General features: G+C 37.7%; 1 protein-coding gene and 1 long non-coding RNA gene across 2 annotated transcripts in view; both read left to right on the forward strand.

The window, feature by feature from the left end:
• The window catches only part of LOC127864801 (myosin-11-like), a 29,526-nt gene extending 25,907 nt beyond the window's left edge, over window positions 1-3,619 (forward strand). Inside the window, exon 11 of the mRNA XM_052404679.1 lies at window positions 3,527-3,619. Within this exon, the coding sequence (XP_052260639.1) occupies window positions 3,527-3,619 (93 nt within the window). The remainder of the gene's footprint in view (window positions 1-3,526) is intronic.
• A 9,216-nt stretch (window positions 3,620-12,835) lies between these two features.
• Window positions 12,836-13,419, forward strand: LOC127864159 (uncharacterized). The gene is made up of 2 exons (XR_008041542.1): window positions 12,836-13,043; window positions 13,206-13,419. It is a non-coding gene; the product is annotated as an uncharacterized LOC127864159 (long non-coding RNA).
• The last annotated feature ends 10,898 nt before the right edge of the window (window positions 13,420-24,317 follow it).

Genomic DNA, 24,317 nt, shown 5'->3' on the forward strand with positions numbered 1-24,317 from the left:
TATAAGGATCGGAGTTAGTGTTCGTGAGTCATATAAATAGATATATTGTTGCAGGAAAACGAATCATTTCTGTCGTCAGTTGTCAAACAAAAATACGGTTGTTAATAAAATGCATTATTTTTATCTTTCTGGGATATTGTTTTAGTATTTTGATGCTGCATTAACAAATCTAAGTGTATATGAAGTGAAACACCAAAAATAAACAACGGTTGCGATAGACACCTATAAACATAGCATATACTGTTAGATGTGTATAATGCCACTCAAAGAAAAAGAAATTTATCACAATATCAAGTTTGTCTCCCTATCCAGCTCTCTAACTTGAGCCTTAGTTAATATAATATTGAACACCCTTATTCTCAAGTGTATAGTATTTCTAAGCAAAAAACCAGCAACACCAATGTCCCAATTTTTGGGAAAAAAAATCAATTTTTCCCAATTGGAAGGGCCCCGCCCTTTTTCCTAAAACAGTAAAAAAGAGCTTTACAGTCAGTTTTTTGTATGCATGCAACTGCAACAATGTAAGGTCAAATGATTTCCTACCTAGAAAATTAAGGTCATAAACTAAATAAGAGATTTATCTCTTGTCACTAATTGCTACCAAGTTTCACTCTGCAACAATTTTTAATCCAATTTTTACCAAAATTTGCTTTTGAGTTAGAGTGAACAATCACTGTTTTAACAACAACTCAAGTGTTTTTTACATTTCGTTAGCCTTTGAGCCCTATCACTGTCCCTTGTACTCGTCAGTTGCTTGACCAAATACAAGAGGCCGTCCCATCAATCAGTCGTCGAAGTCAGTTGAGATGGACCAGAACAAGGCAGAAACTCAGCAACATTTTACGCACTGTAAGAAACCCAGCAGTATTCTACTCACCTTCAGTCTGCTTCCAGTCTGTTATTGAGTGTTTTTCAAAAAACATATGTGTCTCGCTTTGAAAAGCAGGATGGAATGTATTTGTATCAAGTGTTTTCCCACATAAGCCTGTGCAAAGGAAGTCTCTTCTAAAATAAAATTCAGTCTAGGTGGAAAGTGTTGTCCCTGATTAGCCTGTGTTGCTGTACAGGCTTATCTAGGACGACACAAAATGCAACATTTATACAGACCTGTTATATAAGAATGAGGTTCAAAGTAAGTCCGCCTGCAGTCTGTAACATAGATTTACAATGTGATACAAGGTGAGCATCGATCTGGGAAAATGGGGCTTAATGCATTTAAAGTGCCATCCTCATTAGCCTGTGCAGTGTGAACACAGACTAATCAGGGACGATACTTTCCACTTTCGAGGAATGTATGTTTCAAAGGAAATTTATTGTAAACAAAAGTCAAGCCTAAGGGTAAAGTATCGTCTCAGGTGTGCCAATGAGGACTACACAGGCTAGTGTGGGATGACACAATATGCACATGCATTAAAAACAATTTTCCCAGAACATTTCTTAAGTTAAGTCTGCTTCCAGTCTATTGTAAAGTGCTATTTAAAACTCCGATGAGAACAAATATGGTATTAAAAACAAGATGATTAAAAAGTGGTTAATGAGATAATGACATGCATCTACATGCAAATTAAAAATAATTGTTAAGCTATACTAAGTTTAGAAATGTATGATATAATTTACAGATATAAAATTTCATGTAAAATCTCAATATATTTATACATTGCCGTTAAAAGGTATTCAATGTATTTTAATTAGATATTGAAATGTTTATTTATTTAAATGAATAAAGAAAGAACAAAATGAAATAATACAGTCAAAAATGTATGAAGAGAACCTAATTCATGTGTTGGAACTTGTTCACAGATTATCATAATTACAATTTTCAAAAAATTATAATATTTTCAGTAGGTTATTTTTACAAAGTATTAAAACGAAAGTATACACTTAGAAAAATAATGAAATTATTGGTCATATATCAAAATATAAAAAAATATAAAAATTAAGCATTTCAAACACTTTTCTTAACAATGTGACATATGTTAAATCATTATTTTTGGGACATTAATTAATATTGAATTTGTGGGTTTACTGATCCATGAATTTTATTCAAACACAGGAAAATGACCCTCGAAAATTCCATATTTTATCCAGAATCAGACATCCACAAATGTACATGTCCACGAAAAAGTAATTGAAGAAAAATTATGCCAACGAATATAAATGATTTTACAGTATCTGGGATGCAGAATTCCATTGAATTGGCGATTAAAGCCTTGCTCTTAGCAGATATTTGATTGCCATTGGGCGACCCAATTTGTTGTATCAGTCAGCGCCTTTTTTTAAATAGTTTCCTGTCTGGAATGGACATGATTCAGAGCTATGTTTCATTCTACGGAATGGCAGTTTTTCACACAAGTACATTTAAAATGCATTTCCGTATATGCCAGTTTACATTAAACATTTAATCAACAACGCATGTAAAATAATATTTTGATGGGTTTGTGAAAGTAAGTATCGTGCTATTAAAAAGATCCATTATAATTTCCATTTGAAAGATTTCACACTGCAAATTTGTTTAAGGTCAGGTATTATCAAACTAATTAGTCCTAATGGACGCGGTACAGGTACTTTCCCTTATTGGGAAAAAATCCATGGTGTATTTCGTACATACTAGTTCAAAAGACTGACTGGGACAAAATGTTTCAGATTGGTTTTCTCAACATTACAGCAACTGCTCAGCACAGAAGACTACTTTTGTTTTATGTTGATTTACTTTTGAATTTGTGTCTATTTTAAATTTTTAAGCAGATTTTAACAGTCAAAGATCTGTAAAGGTATGTTAAAAAAGTTGTGTGTGTTGTTAAAACTTCAGGAAGACATTAATTTTAAATTGTTGCCTGCCATTTACTGAATCATATGTTGACAGTAAAACATCTGTGAAGACATTTCAAAAGTAAAGTGATTGATAGAATGAGTACCATTAAAAATTATTAAATTGTTAACAAATTGATTTTTTTATTTATTGTTATGTAGGAAAGAAATGGCTTAAAAGATAAATGAGCTGCACTTTTGGAAAATGGGGATTAATTTATGTGCTTAAATTGTTATCCCAGATTAGCACGTGCAGTACGCACAAACTAATCAGTGACAACACTTTCCTCTTTAAAGGTATTTTGTTATTGAAAGGAAGTCTCTTTTTTATAAAAATTCAGTAAAGTCAGTGTCCTACCTGATAAGCTTATGTGGACTTGACATGTTATCTGAGATGACAATTATGAATATTAATGAGCTGCATATTGGTTTATGAAATTACATCTCTTCAAGTTGTGAACAAATTTGTTATTATGAATTTACATGTTAATATTACATTGACCAAAACTTTTCATGATTTAATACGAAATGGTTTGATTGAATTAAATTTCATGTTTTTTTTGACAAGAACTAATGAAATGCCTGATTAAAGATTAATGAGAATGAAATGTTTCTATTGAAAACATTCACATCCAATCAAGAGGCTTAGTTTGTTATAGATTGTTGTATAAACACTTTTGTAACTGTTTCACATCACCCATGGTGCTGCTGTTTTCAGGTGAGCATGAGCATTGTTATTGAGTTGACCGGGCAACGGCACAAGTCGGACCCCCAGGAGCCTCAGTGCAGGACAACCCTTCCCCTTTCCTGATCCCTAACTCCTCCCCTTTGACCTCCTGCTTCAAAGCTTCATTGAACAATACCGGTCTGCTGGAATATCTGAGCATGTTGAGTTTTTACAAGATGTTCTCAACAACTGCAATGTCCCTGTTGATCGATCCACACTCCTGCCTAAGTAGTTTGTTAAGCTCCAGTGCCGGAGGTGGGTCAAGTATTTCAGACACGCGGAGTTATAGCAGTAGTTATGGTAACACCAACAGTCACTGATTGTGCACTTTACAACGAATAGTACGAAGAATAAAAAGTTGGATAACTTTTTCCATGCTTTGTTGGACTAACAGAGCAACACATGGAATAATGGTAGAAAATCTAGAAACAGTTAAAGAGTTATAGATCGAAGCATAAGCTATCCACGGGGTCTACTTCTAATTTCAATAGTAGTAGCATTATGGACCATCCTGGTTTGTCCTCTTATGCATCCAAAATGTTCAAAGTGAACGTGCTTTTTACGCAGTTGCTGACAAAAAAAACTTTGTATGAACACTCATAGCACGATGAATACATCGGGTGTGGTTCAGACGCAAATTCTTCCCAACAACATAAACACGGTGCTTAAGGTGTACCCATCAATGTTTGTTACGAGCACTTCACACTCCAAGACAAAACAGCCTCGCATTGAGCTGACACTAGATAAAGCGTTGAAAAATGACAGCAGTTTTGTTGTATGCCTTTTGACTCCAACCCAACATTAGGTAGAACTCAAACTCAGCCCTTAGCAATCACAGCGAGGCCAGCATGTCATCTCACCTTCTTGAGCCTCAGGTGAGACCTTACAGTTTTATTTATTTTGAAAATAGGGGCTAATAATCAAGTCCCATTCATAATCTCTTAACGTCTATATTTTAACATAATTACTGGTTAAAATTCCCAATTGACGGTTTGCCATAAAAAGGACACTTTTCACAGAGCTAGCCCCTAGTTCTAGCACATGTTTTAAGGCGTTATGAGAATTACTGGCTTAATATACTTATTTTACTAAGTTTTATTACTATTTTGAAGTTATAGATGTTTAAAAATTGTTTATGTTGTTTATTTCACAAAAACTGTGAAACCATTTATTTTCGTCAGCTCGAAATTGTTTGTTGAAGAAAAATGACTATTGCATCAGCACTTTAATTTATTACATGTAACTTATGATTAAAAAAAACACAACAAAATTGTGTAAGTCAATGCCCGATTTGTTTGAAGTACATATCCGCGATAAATTGCCGTGGGCAAAATGGGAAAATCTGTGAGATTAACTTGCAGGAGGTAGACCATGTTTAGCACATGTAAATTAACTAGTCTTTTATTATCAGGTGAATGATTTTTTTATTTATTTAAGGTCCCTGTAATAACTGGCCCTTATTACTGTATGCCATTAACAAGTTGATTGTTATGAATTAAGCTGATTGGTGGGACTGAATAACTGTTTACATATTATTTTTCTACGATAAATATATATCCTATAATTAAATATAATTACATCATTTTTATACCTCCATTACCACTAATAAGTAATGGGGGCTATATATAGGAATCACTTTGTCGGTCTGTCGGTTGGTCTGTTGGTCTGTCCCGAAATTGCATCGGATCTGCACCACACTTGGTCACAAGTTGTATTTAGATGATGTACATGTCAAGTTTGAATATGGGTCATGCCGGGTCAAAAAATAGGTCACGGGGTCACTTGGTGTGTTTTAAACCAAAAGTTTGTCCGGACCATAACTATGTCATTTAACATTAGATTTTAAAATAACTTGGTACATTTGTTCACCATCATTGGACGGTGTGTCACGTGAAAGAATTCTCCGTTGATATCTCCAAGGTCAATGTCAAACTTTAAGTTCAAAGGTCAAAAATGGCCATAAATTAGCTTGTCCAGGCCATAACTATGTTTTTCATTGTGAGATTTTAAAGTCATTTGACACATTTGTCCACCATCATTGGCCAGTGTGTCGTGCGAATGAATTACGTCGATATCTCCAAGGTCAAGGTCACACTTTGAGTTCAAAGGTCAAAAATGGCCATAAATCAGCTTGTCCGGGCCATAACTCTGTCATTCATTTTGAGATTTTAAAATCATTTGGCACCTTTGGTCACCATCATTGGACGGTGTGTCGGGCAAAAGAATTACATCGATATCTCCAAGGTCAAGGTCACACTGTGAGTTCAAAGGTCAAAAATGGTCATAAATGATTTTGTTCTGGCCATACTATGTCATTCAGTGTGAGATTTAAAAATTGCTTGGTACTTTTGTTCACAATCATTGGATAATTTGTTATGCAAAAGAATTACTTCAATATCTCCAAGGTTAAGGTCACACTTGAAGTTCTAAAGTGAAACATGGCCATAAATGAGCTTTTCCGGGCCATAACTATGTCTTTCATTGTGAGATTTTAAATGACTCATTACATTATTTCTGTTCACAGTCATTGGACGGCCTGTCATGCAAACGAATTCAAGAGTTCAAAGGTAAAAATGGCCATAAATAATAATGGCATAATGATTCTTAAAAATCGACATAAATTAGATTATCTTGTTTTGTGAAGACAGCATGCAACATAGTCTGTGGCAATGCTGCATGTGGTGGTATAGTCTGTGACAAAGCTCTAGTTTTAATTCTAGCAATTTATGACAGACAGTTTAACTACATGTATATCAGACGATAATGTCAATTAATTAAACACATTTGAATTGATACACAAACATTAGATTATAGTAAATGTAGGTAAACGCAAACAATCAAACACACATTCATACGTTTTTTATTTCTTTGTAATTAAAATTCAGAATGTATATCAGTCAGTTGTTGATCATAAAGCGTTATTGTATTTGATCCAGATCCGCCGTTTGCCTGCAACACTTGAAAACACACAACAGATAATACAGTTGTAAACAATTAGCGCTAATCATTACTATTGTACCTTAGTGAAGTCAATGCTTTTGATACAGCTTTTGGGTTGTAATTGGATTTGATTATTGTTTAAATCAAAGCCCATATGTTTGCAAGAAACAATGGGGCTTATTGCTTTTATATGCTAATGCACACAATTTCAACACTTGAAGTGGAACTTTAAATATAAGGTGTGTCCTACAAAAAGATGCCATATAATGTAGATACACTGTATAAATACATGTTGTATCTATTGAATATCACTTACATTGCATAGTTTTAGCCAGAATAGGCAATAATAACTATTAAAATTATAAAAGTCCCCTGTAGAAAGATGTGGCAGGGCTATAGATAATTTTATTGGGTAATTGGGTTTTTCACCCCTTGTTTTGACAACAATAGGGTTTTTGTAAATTCAATAGAGTTTCAGCAAAATGTTTTACCCCCTACTTTTGAGCTTAATTGGGTTTTTCACCCCCGGTTTTTTAACTCAATTGGGTGATTTAGGGAATGACATATATAATATAATAAATATCTATTAAGATTACTATATAATTATGTGCAGGTGAAAAATAAATCAACATTTGTAGCAACATTAGTTAGTTTTAAGTTACTTTTCATGTTTGTGCATAATGTACATTTCATAACTCCATTTTCCATATCCATCACCAGCAACGGGTGTTTGTTTCGCCACTCTATTAAAGTTTTTTCACTTACACTCCCCATAAACGTGTTTTTTGGGTTTAACAACTTCGTTCAAAATCTCCGATAATAACGGGCGAACTAAATTCTCTGGAGAAATGATCACATCTTGCAACAGATCGTTCAGCAAAGCTGCACAAAAGTTTTCGGTTTCCCCAATATTCTGGCTAAATACCTGTCGAAAGTGTTTGTTTGTGTGAGGATTCTCTTTCTACGGCCACGAGTGGCCATTTTGATATTTTTAAGAAAATGAAAATAGAAGTCGGATGGGTGTACGAATAATTACAGTAAAGATTGATAACCGCTGGAAAGACTGCTTTCTTTTCTGCATAGGACGGCATACATGTATATACTATTCGGTACATTTTTGTACGGGAAATAACCAGTCTAAAAAAAGACGTCCCGTGTTTGTAAGGATTGCATTTTGTGACGCAAGGTTTTCTTATGGGAAATACGTAATTAACTTTATATTTGCGTTTTTGTACGCTTGATATTGAATTTAATTACGTTTTTGGTTATTTTAATTAAGTAATAACGCACATACGCTTGTAATCTATAGCCCTGATGTGGTACACTGAATTCACCACAGACGTCAATCTGTATTTCTTTATCTGTGTCTAATCCATAGCCAAACGTGTGTGATCAAGTACTCATAAACTTACAGTATTCAACTCACATCTATTTGTTTCTTAAGATATGCTATACAATTGTAAAATCTCACATTTAAAGTTGAAAAAAGTCTCACATTTAACGTTGTATACATGTAGTCTCACATTTAAAGTTGTATAGTTTCACCTTTAAAGGTGTACATTGTAACATTTAGATTTGTTTAGTCACACATTTAAAGTTGTATAGTCTCAAATGTAAAGTTGTATATGTTCACTTTTAAAGCTGCACATTCTCATGTTTTAAGTTTTGTAGTGCCACATTTAAAGTTGTATTGCTCAGTCTCTTATTAAAGGGGCCATCCAACAGATTTTGGCATTATTGAATGAAGCATGTCATTAAATGCTTTATGTTGATAAATTTAAACATTTGACCTAAAAATCTCCTGTAAAAAAACACAAGAATACAACTTTAAAAAAAAGAAAAAAATAACCCTCAACAGGGCTCGAACCACTGACCCCTGGAGTCCTGGAGTTAAAAGTCTCCCGCCTAGACCACTTGACCATCCCTGCGCCTGCTTAGAGCGATGTATTTTTACCTATATAAGCAATCCTCGTAGTTTCCCAAAATATAACTACAACAACAGAACTTTCCAAATTATTCAATCGTTTTGCGTCAAACTACGCTTTTTAATTCGTCTTTTCAAATCGTCAAAAGATGCATACAATGGATATTTAAAAGCATTGTAAATTGTCAGTATTACTATTTCCTCAAAAATATCATAAAAAAACGAAAATTTGCGAATCTGAAACAACTTTTTTGTCAATGTACCAATTTAATCTGTTGGACGGCCCCTTTAAAAGTTATGCAGTCTCACGTTTGAAGTTGTTTAATCTCACATGTTATGTTTTCCTTTTCAGCAAATATTATTAGCCAACAATACAAACATCGTTAAAGTAAATGTCGATGGAAATCGGCGGCAACCCCTTCTTTAACAAATACTACAACTCGCTCAAGAAATTAAGTACGAAGACGTATTGCAGCAGCTTAGCACACCACATCTTCTCCAATGTTGGCTACATCAACACTTCGAACAGCAGAGCCTTGGTGAGTCCATGTTTACTGTTTTGACTTTTTGTTACCTCACCTGATTGCTCAGGTGAGCTTTTGTGACCGGTCTTTGTCCATCGTATGTCCGTCCGTCCGTCTGTTAACATTTGCTCCTAAACACTCTAGAGGCCACATTTCTTGTCTCATCTTCATGAAACTTGGTCAGAAGCTTTGTCCCAATGAAATCTCGACCGAGTTTGAAACTGGGTTGTGCCGGATCAAAAATTAGGTCACTAGATCAAAAACAAGAAAAACCTTGTAAACACTGTAGAAGTCACATTTCATGCCCAATCTAAATGTAACTTTGTCAAAATATTTGTCTTAATGATATATTGGATGAGTTCAAAAGTGGTTCCGATCCGTTGAAAAACATGGCCGCCAGTGGGCGGGGCAGTTTTCCTTCTTTGGCTATAGAGAAACCTTGTTAACACTCTAGAAGTCACAATTTTTGCCCAATCATCATGAAAGTTGGTCAAAACATTGGTTCAATTGATGTCGCGGCTTACTATGGCATGCAGTGAAGCGTGAACAACAGTAGATAAGTGATAGTGTTGTTTACACACGGCTGGGGTTGTTTTTAACACTTAAGAAATAACCAATACAAGTGTCATTGCAAAGGTAATATTGGCAGTTTACTGGTATATAAATCGTTAAATTTCGGTACTAGTCATGAATTTCTTTGTCGTGATAAAAAGCTCGCGAAAATTGGCGTGAGTGTATTTATTTGTAAATAATAATTTCGTAGCGGGTACAACATTGAGATAATTTAATTTCCATGGAAAGTTTCGTTGTAAATTTCAACTACAGTACCGCGGTATCTCGCGAATTATGTGACGTTGACATTTCCTCTTAATAAACTAAAATTCAAACAGGCTGTATCGTTACCGTTACGCTGTTTCAGTTTCTTAATTAGGACTACTTATAAGGGTAAATTCGAATCTATGCACAATTGTATTTTATACGTTTTTTTATGGCAAGAATTCTTATTTTTAGCTGATTCGCGAGCAATATTTTACGTGAAAATAAAAAATATAATTTACATTTTGGTTTTCATGATAATTACAGAAACCGGTACGTATGTAGTTATGAAAATGTTGATTGTAGAATTGGTTTGCAATTACATGTATTACTATACAAATATGTAGCAGCGCCGTATATAAAATTAAAACATTGGGAAATTTGACAAATTAACTGCAATAAAAAAAGTTAGACACTTCTAGAGTTATATCGCGCGCCGGATATATCGCGCTCGTGATCTTTGGACCCCACCAACCGCGATATATCGGCGTTGCAGTGTAGTCTTGTTAGATATGTATCTATTCAATCCAATGCCTTGGTTGTATAGAGCCTGTTTGCGAGGAGGTGTTTAGTTCTTGGTGGGTTTACAGTGTTGTTGTTTTTTGTCAAATTTTGGGTCCAAAATTGACCCCATTCCCACCCAAAACTATGTATTTTTCTCAAAACGATATCCTTAAATTTCCAATTGAAGATAAAGAAAAAGAAATAAATCACAATTTCAAGTTCATCATCCTATACAGCTCTATAACTTGAACCTTAGTAAATATAATATTTAAAACACGTGTTCTCCATTGTATAATATTGGTTAGCAAAGAAGTCCACTAAGGCAAATCAGGGACAACACTTTCCGCTTTTATTGAATATATTGTATAAGAAATATATCTTGTAAACGAAAATTCTGTCTAGGCGAAAAGTGTTGTTCCTGATTAGCCTGTGCTGCTGTACATGCTAATCTAGGAATACTCATAAGGCAACATGTATTAAGCCCTGTTATCTCATAATGAGACTCAAAGTAAGTCCCCCAACAATTTGTTACAGTAAGCCCTGTTATCTCATAATGAGCCTCAAAGTAAGTCTGCCTACAATCTGTTACAGTTAGCCCTGTTATCTCATAATGAGCCTCAAAGTAAGTCTGCCTACAATCTGTTACAGTAAGCCCTGTTATCTCATAATGAGCCTCAAAGTAAGTCTGCCTACAATCTGTTACAGTTAGCCCTGTTATCTCATAATGAGCCTCAAAGTAAGTCTGCCTACAATCTGTTACAGTAAGCCCTGTTATCTCATAATGAGGCTCAAAGTAAGTCTGCCTACAATCTGTTACAGTTAGCCCTGTTATCTCATAATGAGCCTCAAAGTAAGTCTGCCTACAATCGGTTACAGTTAGCCCTGTTATCTCATAATGAGGCTCAAAGTAAGTCTGCCTACAATCTGTTACAGTAAGCCCTGTTATCTCATAATGAGGCTCAAAGTAAGTCTGCCTAAAATCTGTTACAGTAAGCCCTGTTATCTCATAATGAGGCTCAAAGTAAGTCTGCCTACAAGCTGTTACAGGGTTTTATAAGGCGATACAAGGTGAGCCTTGTTCTGGGAAAACAGGGCTTAATTCATGTTATGTGCCATCCAAAGATTAGCGTTTGCATTGCATACATTGGCTTATCAGGGACAGCTCATTCCGCTGTTGAGGGACTTTTTGTTAAAAGGAAATTTCTTCTCAACCAAAATCAAGTCTTGGCAAAAAGTGTTGTGTTTGGTTAGCCTGTCAGAACTGCACAGGCTAATGTTGGACCACACTATGCACATTAGTAAAGCCCATTTCTCCCAGAACGAGGCTAAAGTTAATTCTGCTTCCAGTTTGTTTAAGAGTCTTATACAAAATTCTGATGAGAACAAATATGGTATAACAAACAGTGGTTATTAAGACAATGACGTGCGTGAATATGCCAATTAAAAATAGTTGTTAAGCAATCTTATTTTATAATTTACAGAGCTACAATAGTTGTTAAGCCATTTAATTTTATAATTTACAGAGCTACAATAGTTGTTAAGCAATCTTATTTTATAATTTACAGAGCTACAATAGTTGTTAAGCCATTTAATTTTATAATTTACAGAGCTACAATAGTTGTTAAGCAATCTTATTTTATAATTTACAGAGCTACAATAGTTGTTAAGCAATCTTATTTTATAATTTACAGAGCTACAATAGTTGTTAAGCCATTTAATTTTATAATTTACAGAGCTACAATAGTTGTTAAGCAATCTTATTTTATAATTTACAGAGCTACAATAGTTGTTAAGCAATCTTATTTTATAATTTGCAGAGCTACAATAGTTGTTAAGCAATCTTATTTTATAATTTACAGAGCTAACATTGCATGGTTCTCATGCTTTGTTAACCTTTTATCAAAGCCATGAAAGTAAATCTTTATTCAAGCTAGGACACTTATTCTTATTAGAGTGTGGACTCAAAATTTATTTTAATAAAGAGAGAAATTTATTTAAATAAAGACAGTCAGAACATTTAATGCAATAATACAATATAACATATATGGAGAGAACCTATTTGGACTTGTTCAAAAAAAAGCATAATATCAAATTTCTAAAAATTATAACATATTCAGCAGCTAATATTTACAGTGTATTACAACTAAGGATAGTTGTCGTTTTCGTGAATCAAGTAAATCTGATAAGATTTTGTTGGGGGGGGGGGGGGGGGGGGGGGGTAGGCCATGTGTCCAGCAATGCCGACACACAAAATAAACAAAATACGATCGATTCCAGACGTATCTAGTCTTTTTTCAATTTTTAGTGTTCATAATTAAACATTTATAGTAATTCTTTAAGTTAAGAGTGTATGCTTAATAAACAAAATTAATAGATTAAATGACTGAATAAAGTTATTGTACATGTACAAACAAAAACATTGTTTGTTTTCCATTGTATGCATGTTAAGTAAGCTGCAAGAATTACTGCCAACATATGTTGGTCTTATACTTGAGGATAGCTTCCTATTTGCAAATCATTTTTGCTATCCTTTAGGAGCTTCCGGGGGCCTTCGGCCCTGCGGCCCCCAGCTAAAATATTTCCTTATTTTTAACCAGGTTTTCCGAAGGAAAAAACTGGTTATTAGATTGGCGAATGCGGGCGGGCTGGCTAGCTGGCGGGCTGGCTGGCGGGCTGGCGGAATAAGCTTGTCCGGGTCATAACTATGTCGTTCATTGTCAGATTTTAAAATCATTTGGCACATTTGTTCACCATCATTGGACGGTGTGTCGCGCGAAATAATTACGTCGATATCTCCAAGGTCAAGGTCACACTTTGAGTTCAAAGGTCAAAAATGGCCATAAATGAGCTTGTCCGAGCCATAACTATGTCGTTCATCGTCAGATTTTAAAATCATTTGGCACATGTGTTCACCATCATTGGACGGTGTGTCGCGCGAAATAATTACGTCGATATCTCCAAGGTCAAGGTCACACTTTGAGTTCAAAGGTCAAAAATGGCCATAAATGAGCTTGTCCTGGCCATAACTATGTCATTCATTGTGAGATTTTAAAATCATTTGGCACATTTGTTCACCATCATGGGACGGTGTGTCCCACGAAAGAATCACGTCAATATCTCCAATGTCAAGGTCGCCACGACTAAAAATAGATTTAAAAAAAAAAAACTTACAAAGGGGGTTAATTTTTTTTGGTCATTTCAAAAGTTCAGTTTGAGTTTTCTCCCTTTATCAGATTTTTTTTTCACAATGAAAACCTGGTTTTGTGACAATTTTGTCCCTTGTTCTTTTTTTTTTTACTTTCACCCATGTATACAGCTTGTTACATGTTACATGGTGTGTCAAATGGTCTGTTGATGCGTCTTGTGTGTAGTGTTGGGCCCTGCGTGCTTGTCACCTTCGCTTTCAGCCTATACCGCTGGCTAGCCCTGTGCGAAAATGAAGCTGAAGTGCGTAAGTCTTCACTGCCAGTACATAGCCTCTCTACAGACAAGTCCTATGTAGTGCCTCCTAGTGGCGACACACGTCAACTGAGTACCTCGCGGCCTCAGGCTGAACTACAGGGACTCGGAGGTGGTCTGCCCCCAGACATGCGGCATGCCAGGCCCACCGGCGTATGGAAATGCCCTGATGCCCATGAACAGACCCCCAGCCAAAGGGTAAAATGGCCCCTGTGTTCCCAGGGATATAAGGTTCCCCGCCTACAGGGTTAAGTAGGAAACCACTGCCTTGTGGTTTGTCGTTGGATCGGCAAAGGCTAAGGGTGAGGTAACCCCGACAGAAAACCTAGGGAGTTGAAATCGGAGACGTTAGGCCATTGGCACTCCCTTAACAAACCATGACGTCATGTACATCGCTATGTCTACACAATCAACCGGTGTTACTCGATGTGGTGGTGAGTCTCTGAGATCCCACCAGGGAGATTCAGTGCCGGGCTCTGAGCCTCGACAGAGTCCACCCACAGCTACTGGGGGTCCCTCCTTCATTCCACAACAAGCCAAGAGAAGAGGAGGAAAGAAAGCTGGCTACAATAAGCCTAGGAGGAGAAAAGACCAACATCATCCTTTCAAGGTGATGCATTGGAACGCAGAAGGAGTCTTTAACAAAAAGACAGAGCTAGAACATATCCTTCATGAACAGGACATAAATGTCTGCTGCATTCAGGAAACTCATCTGCAGCCAGTGAAATCCTTCAAGGTCAGAGGATACCAGAGTTTCCGATGTGACAGAGAAGGCAGAAAGAAAGGAGGCATCCTGACATTAGTCCGGAACAACATCAATGTAGTCCAGACTAAAACGCATATGGATGACTCTGAATTCCAGGTTCTGAGTCTCAGGAAGAACGATTTCAATCTGAAGCTTGTGAATCTCTACTCTCCAAATGACAAAGCTCTTTCCCTAGACAGTATCCCAACAGAAGAATCTAACTTCATTGTTGTTGGCGACTTCAACAGTCATTCACAAAGCTGGGGATATGACCACATGGACCGACGCGGTGAGGAAGTGGAGAACTGGCAAGATGAAAACAAGCTTAATCTTATCAACCAGCCTGAAGATCTGGCAACTTTCTACTCTAGGAGATGGCACACAACGTCGACCCCTGACTTAGCTTTCTGCACTGCAGATATCCAAGGGCATATCAAGAGAGAAGTCTGTGAACAACTAGGAGGAAGCGACCATCGTCCAGTTCACCTCATCATAAACCATTCTACCTCTTCATCCTCAAGCATCCCCAGATGGAACTACAAGAAGGCCGACTGGACCTTATACAAACGTCTGAGTGATGACCTCTGCAGAGATATCAGAGTGGATGGTAGAGATATAAACAAAGTTGTGAAAGACTTCAATGCATGCATACTAAACGCAGCACAGAAGGCGATACCACGTGGGGCCAGAAAAGAATACAAGCCATACTGGAGTAGGGAGTTGGAAGACCTCCAGACTAAGTTGACAGTAGCCAGGGTGGAAGCAGAAAGCAACCCCTCACAAGAAAGCAACCTCTCACTACAGCGAGCCAAGGCCAAATTCCTGCGGCACAAACTTGAAGCCCAGAGAAAGAGCTGGAGAAACAAAACAGCATCACTCAACCTGGAGCGAGATGGCCGTAAGCTGTGGAGGTTAACGAAACAGCTGAATGACGATGAAGTCCAAGCGAGAGGCTCAGTAACTCTGGAAGAGAATGGAGAGCTGCTGACAGGCAAACAAGTGGCAAATGTCTTTGCCAGCAACTACAAAGATGTCAGTGACATTCCTGTCAGTAGAGAGAGACAGAGAGAAGTAAGAAGAGAACAAAGGGACAGGAAAACAGATGATGTGACATCAGACCGCATGAGCCAAAGCCTGACCCTGCACGAACTACAGACAGCAGTCAGGCAGCTGAAATTAAAGAAGTCTCCAGGACCAGACAAAGTGACCAATGAAATGATCACCCATCTAGGCAGTTCAGCAATGCACAAACTCCTAGACATCTTCAACCACAGCTGGACACAAGGCCAACTTCCCCAAGTCTGGAAAGAGGCCATTATGATACCTATCCACAAGAAAGGCAAGGATCCGAAGCAGGCTGGAAGCTACCGTCCAATAAGCCTCACTAGCTGTGTTGGGAAGACGATGGAGAGAATTGTAAATGCACGCCTTAAATGGTATCTGGAGACGAACGACTTACTTGCAAAACAACAAGCTGGATTCAGGCAATTCCGCTCCACCGAGGACCAGACTACCTACCTGGCACAAGAAATTGAAGATGCTTTCCAGGAACAGAAGGTTGTCCTGACAGCATGGATAGACCTTCAAAGGGCCTTCGATAAAGTCTGGACTGACGGACTCCAAGTCAAACTGATGAGGAATGGAGTTGGAGGAAACATGCTGAAGTGGATCAAGTCCTATCTATTCAATAGATGGGCAAGAGTAAGCTTGAACCAAAGAAGCAGTAAGAAGTTCCTTCTACGGCACGGTGTCCCACAAGGAGGAGTCCTGTCCCCGACGCTCTTCTTACTCTTCATCAACGATCTTGTGTCTGAATTGCCAAGGGGAGTGAAGGCGGCACTTTATGCTGATGATCTTGTGTTATGGTGCAAAGAAGAGCATGCCACCACAGCCACATACAGAATGCAAGAAGCAATAGACAAACTTACCGCATGGGCTGAAGACTGGTGTGTAATGATCAACAAAGAGAAATCATCCACCACACTATTCACATTGTCATCAAAACAGAAAGCAGGGACGGTGAGAATGGGAGACACTCCTATGACTGAAGCAGACGAGACCACGTACCTGGGAGTCACCTTTGACAAGAGGCAAACGTGGAAGCCACACCTCATGAAAGCAGAAGGAAGGGCCCGAAAAAAACTTGCAATGATGCGAAAGCTTGCGGGAACTACATGGGGGGCAAATGAGCACATACTCAAGACAGTCTATCAAGGCACAGTGAGACCCCAACTAGAGTATAGTTCCCCCACATGGTCTTCCACAGCCAAATCCAATCGCCAGGCTCTGGATAAAATCCAGAACCAAGCTCTGCGCATCATGACAGGAGCAACCAAGTCCACACCAATTGCCTTCATGGAAAAGATAACAGGAATACAACCACTTCAAGAAAGAAGAGATGTCAAAATCCTGCTTCAGACAGAGAAGTATACATGTCTAACGGATCACCCCATGTCAGCCAGAGTTAAAGGGTACACCAAAAATCGGATCAAGCGTAGCAGCTTTGTACACGAAGCTAAGAAGCTGGACAAGGCCTATGCAACGGATCTGACCATCCCCACCACTCCGCTTGGTCAAGAAGACATCATAGATCCATTACAAAATGACCTGTCAAATGTTGCAGTAAGATCCAGTGTTCCTCACCTACAGCCAGGTAAACAAGAGGATGGGCATATCAGAAAGAGCCTCACACTTGCCATGATCGATGACGAATACCCAAGAGAGGCATGGACTCATGTCTACACAGACGGTTCTGCCACTAGAGCAGTCATAAAGGGAGGTGCTGGCATCGTCATTCTGTACCCATCCGGAAAACGAGAAACACATCATGCAGCAACCGGACCACACTGTAGCAACTACAGAGCAGAGACTTTAGCCCTCATGAAGGCAGTGTCAATGATTGAAGACTCGACCGAAGATGTCAACTCGATAGTCTTCTTTACAGATGCCATGTCTGTATTAGAAGCCCTGACCAACAACAAGGTTCCTCAGCTTGCAAATGCCTTACAAAGAATCAGCACCAACCTAAACGTGACCCTCCAGTGGATCCCAGCACACTGTGGAGTGGCCGGAAATGAAGATGCTGACCAACTGGCAAAACAAGGTGCTCAGTTAGATCAGCCACCTGTGCAAGTAAGCTACAAGGAGAAAGTTACCATCATTAAATCACTTACCCGGCCAAGACAAGAGGCAGATGCATATCATCTCCTAAGCAGGGCAGAGCAAGTGATAATGGTCAGACTCCGATCAGGGCACAACCGACTCAATGCACACATGCATAAAAAATACAGACTGGCCCCGTCACCGACCTGTCCGTGTGGCACAGAAGACCAAACAGCTGAACACATCCTCCAAAGATGTAAACGTCACGACCAGGAGCGAGCTACAAAGTGGCCCCAGGACACAACCCTCCATCAGAAACTTTATGGAGACGTGGATGACCTGAGACGGACCACATCATTTATCGAAGAAACTGGTGTGATCGTGTAGAGCGAACGCCAAGAAGAAGATGTTACATGTTTATTTACTTTTGATTTTTTGTCTTTTGTGAATTTTAATAGATTTTAACATTCAAAGATCTGTAAAGACATGGTAAAAATAGATGAATGTTTTTGCAACTTTAGGAAGACATTAATGTCAAATGTTTGCCTCCCATTTATTGAAACATATATTTACAGTAAAACATCTGTGAAAGCATTGTAAAAGTAAAGTGATTAATAGAATGAGAACCAATAAAAACATTTTATTTTATGCTCTCTGGTGGTTTATAGAGATATATCAGTGAAATAAAACTGGTATTTCACTGTTTTAAACATTGAAAAATAGCAGTGAAAAATATCGATATTTTTCACTGTTTTACTGTGAAATGACGTCATTTTTTTCGACGAAATGACGTAATAAATCCAACGAAATTATCCAGTTTAATTCTTTTACAATATAAATAAGCGGTGAAAAAAGCATAAAATAAAAAGAAAATGTGCTGGATTCGATGGAATATCGATTTTAATTCACTCGTGATCATAAAAATACATATTTTCACTTGTGGCAGCACCACTTGTGAAAATATTATTTTATATGATCACTCGTGAAATAAAATTGATATCCCATAGAATCCAACAAATATCCTCTATATATTCTGTACAAGTTGATTTTCCCTTTTTTGTTATGCAGGTAAGGAGCTGCTAAAAGATTAATAAGCTGTGTTGTGGGAAAATGTGGCTAAATGCATGTGCTTAAATTGTTGTCCCAGATTAGCCTGTGCAGTCTTTGAGGCTAATCAGGGATAACACTGACTCTTTCAAAGTATTTTTTGTTGAAAGGAAGTCTCCTCTTTATGAAAATCAAGTCTAGTCGGAAAGTGTCCTCTCTGATTAGCTTATGCGAAATTTGTTTGAGTTTTGAATATTTATGAGCCACATAATGGCTTATGAAATTAAATCTCTGCAAGTTTAGAAAAAAATATTTATGAATTTACAGGTTTATATAGCACTTGCCAACACTTTTAATGTTTAAATATATAATGGTCTGATTTGATTCATGTGTATGCTATTTTGGACATGGAACCAAGGATATGCCAGATTAAAAATTCATAAGAATGAAGATTTTCTGTTTGAAAAATTCACATCCAATCAAAATGCTTAGTTTTTTTATAAATTGAAATACAAACCTTTGTTTCAAGTTCATATCACCCATTGTGTTGTTTTCAGAAGAGCACCATCATCGATATTGATTTTGCGCGGCAACAGCACCAGTCCAGCCTGCATGAGCCTCAGTCAAGGACGAACCTTCCCCTCCACCTGACCCTAGCAGCCTCAGTCCACGACGACCCTCCACTCGACCTGACCCTAGCGCCTTCACCTTGACCTACGGCCTCAAAAGGTCAGCTTTGTCGAACGATTCCATTCTGCAGGAAATTCTGAGCACGTTGAGTTCTCGTGCACTGTTCTCAACAACTGCAATGTCCTTGTTGAGTGATCCACACTCGAGCCTGAGTTAGTTCAGCTTGAGAGCCAGGATAGGAACAAGTGTTCAAGACACGAGGAGTTATAGCAAAAGTTATGTTAAAGCTAACAATCAGTTCTGGCTGTTGGACACCAGAAAGAATAGCAAAACAATAAAAAGTTGGATAACTTGTACAAAGGCAGTTACGACTTTGTTTTGAACACTCATGGTACATCCCTGGGCATGCCTCAGGCGTGAATTCTGACATCTGAAATGAGGTGCTAAAGGTTTACCCATCAGGGTTTGTTACTTTGCACTCCAAGCCCAATTGACCACACATTGCATTGGCAATAGACAAGGTGTAAAAAAATGACAGCAGTTTGGATGTGTCAACCAGTATGCCCTTCGACTCTCAACTTGGCCATAAGCAATATCAATTAGGCTTGCATGTCATCTCAGCTTCTTGAGTATCTGTTATGACCTTAAAGAGTTATTTATACTGTCAAAGTTGGGGCAACAATTCAGCCCAATTCCTAATCTTAAAAAGTCTATTCCAAATTTTTCCATAATTACTGTCTTAAGTTCACAATTGACGGTTGGCTAAAACAATTCTTTGATTTTAATAGGTTGTAACATCTATAAGTTGAACGTTAATATTAAATTTACAATAGTAATGCACTTTATATTGATAGCACTTAATCTTAATTTTTAGCTCGGCGTTTTCGGAGAAAACTATAGGTATTGTCATAGCCAGCTCGTCGTCCGCCGGCGTCGTGCTAAAACCTTCACATTTTGCTCTTAAATCAAAGTTCTTCCACCTACAACTTTGAAACCTCATATGTAGATGCTTCTTGATGAGGTCTACATGCCACACCCATTTTTGGGTCACTAGGTCAAAGGTCAAGGTCACTGTAACCTCTATAAAATAATAATAATTTCTGACAAGCTTTCATTTATTCAAAACTATACCCTAGCCGAGCGTTTGCACTCGATATGCGTAGCTCTTGTTAAGTATTTCTTAGCAAAAAGTTGTATTGTGTAACATTTAAAGTGGTATAGTCTCACATTTTTAACCAGGTTTTCCGAAGGAAAAAACTGGTTATTAGATTGGCGAATGCGGGCGGGCTGGCTGGCTGGCTGGCGGGCTGGCGGAATAAGCTTGTCCTGGCCATAACTATGTCGTTCATTGTCAGATTTTAAAATCATTTGGCACATTTGTTCACCATCATTGGACGGTGTGTCGCGCGAAATAATTACGTTGATATCTCCAAGGTCAAGGCCACACTTTGAGTTCAAAGGTCAAAAATGGCCATAAATGAGCTTGTCCGAGCCATAACTATGTCGTTCATCGTCAGATTTTAAAATCATTTGGCACATTTGTTCACCATCATTGGACGGTGTGTCGCGCGAAATAATTACGTCGATATCTCCAAGGTCAAGGTCACACTTTGAGTTCAAAGGTCAAAAATGGCCATAAATGAGCTTGTCCTGGCCATAACTATGTCATTCATTGTGAGATTTTAAAATCATTTGGCACATTTGTTCACCATCATGGGACGGTGTGTCCCACGAAAGAATCACGTCAATATCTCCAATTTCAAGGTCGCCACGACTAAAAATAGATTTAAAAAAAAAAAAAAAACTTACAAAGGGGGTTAATTTTTTTTGGTCATTTCAAAAGTTCAGTTTGAGTTTTCTCCCTTTATCAGATTTTTTTTTCACAATGAAAACCTGGTTTTGTGACAATTTTGTCCCTTGTTGAAGTTATGTTAGTTTAAAAAAAGATAATTATGGCAAATTGCTACAACATTTCAAGTGGTTTCACGTTATTCATTTAAACAATGCTATTATGAGTGCTAATTTGCACAAAAATCATTTCGCTATCCTAAATATCAATTATAGAAACAATGTTTTGCATTAAACAAACAGGTGTGTTAAGTAAGGTGTTACAGCATATATACATTGTACATGTATTCAAGACGTATTCGTTTGTTACTAAAAACACTCTATTTTTATTTCACTTGCCATTTCCTTTTCAGATAACATTATTATCCAAGAAGAAGAACATTGTTGAAGTAAATGTTGAAAACAGTCCAAACCCCCTTCTCGCACAAATACTACAAGTCGCTCAAGACATTCAGCACGCCACCTATGAACATCTCCCACAAATACTACAAGTCGTTCAAGAAATTCAGCACGCCACGTATGAACATCTCCAACAAATACTACAAGTTGCTCAAGAAATTCAGCACGCCACATATAAACATCTCCAACAAATACTACAAGTTGCTCAAGAAATTCAGCACACCACATACATTTCGCACAAATACTACAAGTCGTTCAAGAAATTCAGCAGGCCACGTATAAACATCTCGAACGAATACTACAAGTCCCTCAAGATTCAGCACGCCACCTATGAACATCTTGCATGAATACTACAAGTCGCTCAAGAAATTCAGCATGCCACCTATGAACATCTCGCACAAATACTATAAGTCGCTTAAGAAATTCAGCATGCCACCTATGACCATCTCCCACAAATACTACAAGTCGCCCAAGAAATTTAGCACGCCACCTATGAACATCTCGCACAAATACTACAAGTTGCTCAATAAATTCAGCACGCCACCTATGACCATCTCGCACAAATATTATATGTCGGTCAAGAAATTCAGCACGCCACCTATGACCATCTCGCACAAATACTATATGTTGGTCAAGAAATTCAGCACGCCACCTATGACCATCTCGCACAAATACTATATGTCGGTCAAGAAATTCAGCACGCCACCTATGACCATCTCGCAAAAATACTATATGTCGGTCAAGAAATTCAGAACGCCATCTATGACCATCTCGCACAAATACTATATGTCGGTCAAGATTCAGCATGCCACCTATTAACATCTCCCACAAATACTACCATCGCTCAAGAAATTCAGCACGCCACCTATGAACATCTCCTACAAATACTACAAGTTGCTCAAGAAATTCAGCACGCCACCTATGACCATCTCGCACAAATACTATATGTCGGTCAAGAAATTCAGCACGCCACCTATGACCATCTCGCACAAATACTATATGTCGGTCAAGATTCAGCATGCCACCTATAAACATCTCCCACAAATACTACCATCGCTCAAGAAATTCAGCACGCCACCTATGAACATCTCCCACAAATACTACAAGTCGCTCAAGAAATTCAGCACGCCACCTATGACCATCTCGCACAAATACTATATGTCGGTCAAGAAATTCTGCACGCCACCTTTGAACATCTCGCACAAATACTACAAGTAGCTCAAGAAATTCAGCACGCCACCTATGAAAATCTCCCACAAATACCACAAGTCGTTCAAGAAATTCAGCTAGCCACCTATTAACATCTCCCACAAATACTACAAGTCACTCAAGAAATTCAGCACGCCACTTATGAACATCTCCCACAAATAATACAAGGTGTTCAAGAAATTCAGCACGCCATGTATGATCATCCCCCACAAATACTACAAGTCTTCAACAAATTCAGCACGTCACCTATGAACATCTCACAAATACTACAAGTCGCACAAGAAATTCAGCACGCCAGGTATGAACATCTTGCACAAATACTACAAGTCAATCAAGCAATTCAGCATGTGACCCATTAACATCTCCCACAAATACTACAAGTCACTCAAGCAATTCAGCATGTCACCCATGAACATCTTGATCATAAAAGGTCAGGGCATATTTTCATACATTTTTGTGCCAAAATTCAGCCTCTAAACCAAAAGTTGTTTCTTTGTTTTCACTTGTATATTACAAATAATCCCTTTTCATAAATTAAACATGATACTTATTAAATGTTGTTTAAGATAAGTTAAACAATTATTGAAATGCAGTAAACATTATATGAAATAATTATCTGCATTTATTTTAAATAAGAATATCTATAAACTACACTTTACCACCTGTCCAGGTTTTCAGTATACAAATATGCAACTGGAGTGATGATATGCCCTGAAGATATTTATTAATTATACCCCCTGTTAATTGGGGTATAAAGGAATCCCCTTGGACGGACGTCTATCTGTCTGTCTTTCCATCTGTCTGTGGGCGTTCACTTAACAATTCAACGTTCAGCTTTCAAACTTTCAGGTATTGTTCCTTCTCATATGAGGTTGTGAATGTACATTGTATCATTCTACACTAAAAATTACAAAACTGAGACATTCTATAACATCATGCTACATATTCTGACTTGCAGCATTGGGGGATATTCTACGTCACAATTGTTACAAATTCGTGTTTGACTAGACAGCAATTACACTTTTTTATAGATGATTAAGCATTTTCAGTTATATGTAAATTACAATTTATTTTAATAGGATTAGAAGATGTTGTTTTCTTTTAAGAATTTTGAAAAAGCCATATTTTGGAACATATCTTGTTAATTGAATGGTCATGAAAAAAATTATATGACCATTCTCTCTCTTATTCTGGTACGGCAGTTATCATTTGCCGGCATCAGTATATGCGCTTAAATAAGCCAGGAACAGAATAGCTAACTGACCCCATTACTGTGACTGAAATGTATTTTTATGTGTAGGGGTCTATAAAAAACTGATAACATTACTGGAATCTAATTTTTCTAGTTCTTACAGGACCCCATACAATCACAGTTTGGTACTCAGCTGAATTACATGCTCTCTGGTGAGCTGAAGCTGGACGCCCAAGGACGATTCCTGAGTACAGGTGTCAAGCTCTTGGGCCAGGAATTCGGGGCAAAGCTCAACGAGTCCTACCCCCAGGGTACAGCCAATCTAACCTTGGGGCTCCACACTTCCCTGCTCAGGGGCAGAGATTATCTCATCTACAAGGTAGGTTGTAATGCAAAACGTTTCACAGTCATTCAGATAATTTTTGGTATACTACGGATATATT

Source organism: Dreissena polymorpha, chromosome 1 (assembly GCF_020536995.1).
Source record: "Dreissena polymorpha isolate Duluth1 chromosome 1, UMN_Dpol_1.0, whole genome shotgun sequence".
In the NCBI taxonomy this organism is placed as follows: Eukaryota; Metazoa; Mollusca; class Bivalvia; order Myida; family Dreissenidae; genus Dreissena; species Dreissena polymorpha.